The sequence below is a fragment of the Rhagoletis zephyria genome, unplaced genomic scaffold (genome assembly GCF_001687245.7).
Source record: "Rhagoletis zephyria isolate East Lansing unplaced genomic scaffold, Rhagoletis_zephyria_1.1 Rzeph_scaffold_16503, whole genome shotgun sequence".
Classification (NCBI taxonomy): domain Eukaryota; kingdom Metazoa; phylum Arthropoda; class Insecta; order Diptera; family Tephritidae; genus Rhagoletis; species Rhagoletis zephyria.
Window position 1 is genome coordinate 9187 of NW_016173567.1, and position 2599 is coordinate 11785.

At 33.6% G+C, this 2599-nt stretch overlaps 1 protein-coding gene across 1 annotated transcript; it reads right to left on the reverse strand.

Moving 5' to 3' along the window:
* Nucleotides 1-252: 252 nt before the first annotated feature.
* Nucleotides 253-821, reverse strand: LOC108379482 (homeobox protein abdominal-B-like; the record flags this gene model as incomplete). The annotated part of the gene is made up of 1 exon (XM_017635837.1): nucleotides 253-821. A coding segment is annotated over one exon (569 nt), but the record flags the coding sequence as incomplete, so codon positions are not given.
* Nucleotides 822-2599: the final 1778 nt, after the last annotated feature.

Genomic DNA, 2599 nt, shown 5'->3' on the forward strand with positions numbered 1-2599 from the left:
TTAAACGTACTATTTTGTAAATCAATAAGAGTTTCATTTAAATTATCTCGTGTAGATGTATGTGTATCATGTTGTGGTGAACGAAACATTTTGATTATTTGAATTTGAGCATATATCAAAAGACTTCAGAAAAGGGAAGTTTACAATTAAAAAATTAAATATTATATATGTAATATTTAATAAATAACAATTAAACTCTGTATTTAATTATTTTCAACAAAACTAGCGCTAAAGTTATACAATACAGCTCACCAGTAAAACTAAGATTGCTGTTGATGTTAGCGCTACTGCTGCGGTCGCTGCTGATGCTGCTACTGCTGCGGGTGACTTCGATGCTCTAGCCTCGTTGCCTGTGTCCGCTTCTTCGTCTTCTTCCTCCTGCAGCAGCAATGGCAGTGATGTTGGAGATGTTTTGTTTCGTTCTGTTAATGCGCTACTACCAGCTGGAACTTCTCCTATTACGCTCAAAGAGGAGCATTGAGCACCGCTCAAACTTTCCGGTTGCTGTTCTTGATCTTGAGAACGCTGCTGCTGCTGCTGGTTATGTGGTTGTTGTTGACTGGTTGATGCAATATCAGCACTTAAAATAGCTTCTCCAGTGACTGCTTCTAATGCAGATGCATCAATGATATCGGCAATTGTGCTAGTGTCGTTGAATGCGCATTGGTGCGTTTGAAGCTGTTGCTGTTGTAGCTCTATAAATTGTGATTGCTGATCTTCAACAAAAGGCAATGGGGAAATTGCTTCCTGATGTTGCGGCTGCTGTGATTCAAGTGGTGGTGATAACGGTGGTGGTAGTAGTGCGTGTTGGAATATGCCAGCTGCTCGCAATGGTGCTACTCTTTTTCACTGCTGACTATTGCGACGCATTGCACTTCAACATTTTGGTGTAACATCTCATCATCTGTGGACTAGTACCGTGGAGCAACAAACCAAGTGTACAAAATCAATATATCAGCTTAATGTAATTTATTATATTGCTCCTGGCAGGGTCGCCAATTGTAGCGTATTTAAAAATTTTATTTTTATATAAACTTAATTTTAACTTAACGTATTTTTTATTTCAAAAAAGAAAAAATTCTGAAGTAATCAAAAATTTTCTTTTTGATTTACATAAATTGAAAAAGAACTTAATTCAATAATTTCAAAAATAACAAAGTACAAAAATGAACAAAGTACAATAGTAAATAGTATTAACACTACAATAAGCAATACACCTCTTGCCAAAACTATAAGCGCACCACATATTGAAAAGTTTTAACTTTTTTTTTTGTTTTTTCTTTGTTTTTGTTTTTTCCTTTTGTTGTAGTCTAACAGTAGTCTTATAAATCCTACTAGTTTCAAGCTTTTCACAAGGGGTGTAGTATAACATAAACTACATATGTATATATTATAAAAACTAAACGTGAAAATATTGCACAAGTAACAAAAGAATTCGCTCTGTAATTTTATATAGTGCTAACTTTAAATTTATAAATGAAAACAGATTACTTTTAAATAACAATATGGGTATTAATCTTAACGCTTAAATTAAATAAGTTTACGTGGTTACGAGATGAATACCCCAAATAATTCAGTTTTCGTTTTAATCTAGTGTACAAATTTCTATACATTTTACATATGTACATTGACGTACAAAAGTATTGGCACAGTGAAATTTCGCAATGTATGCAAAGTTTTTTTATTCTAAATTATTTTCGATAATTTTTTCATTCTACACCAAAAAGCACAAAAATAAAATCACAATCAATATTGAAATGAAAATAAAATTGGTTTCGAAATGAATGATATTACACGTATTTTATTTTAGTCGCTGAAAGGATTTTAAAAGGTTTGACAATAACTGGTCTCATTCTGCTGCCGTAGGGGCTTAAAAGACGACTAGTCTCTTTTCGTACCCGTTCGGGTATAAAAGGGTACAATTAGTCTCTTCATAGGCCATGCTCGAACAAAAGGGAACAGTTCAGTCCATACAAAGGGATGCAAAGTGGCATTAGTCGCAAGTTCCTTTGCGACTCATCCCGGACTCGTCGCATTTTTTGCAGGGCGTATACAAGCAAGAGCGTAACGATGAGAACGCGACAGCATGCAAAATGAATAAGGCACACTAGCCCATTCTCACTTTTAGCTAACGCTTGTTTGTGGTAGTGCCCACCTCTGCTCATACACATCTCTTTTGGCTTTGTGAGCTCGTGTTTGATCGGCACTGATGTATAGATTTTTCGCGTAGCTATGCGCTGTATTTGGCAACCAAATAGGCTTATGCTTGTACGTCTTTGTAATTTTTTGTAACTTTACACCCAAAAAAAGGGTGCTTATCTTCCATGAATAAAAAATATAAGTATGCCACTCTGCGTCTTTTTACAAATGCTTCGTTTAAAAAAAAAACAAATATTAAAATCGGTTTAGTACTTTGAGAAATAAGTCGTTACAAACGTACTCCATATAGACAATTTTATATAATAGTATAGATATAGATATAGATATAGATATAGATATATCTATATCTATATCTATATCTATATCTATATCTATATCTATATCTATATCTATATCTATATCTATATCTATATCTATATCTATATCTATATCTATATCT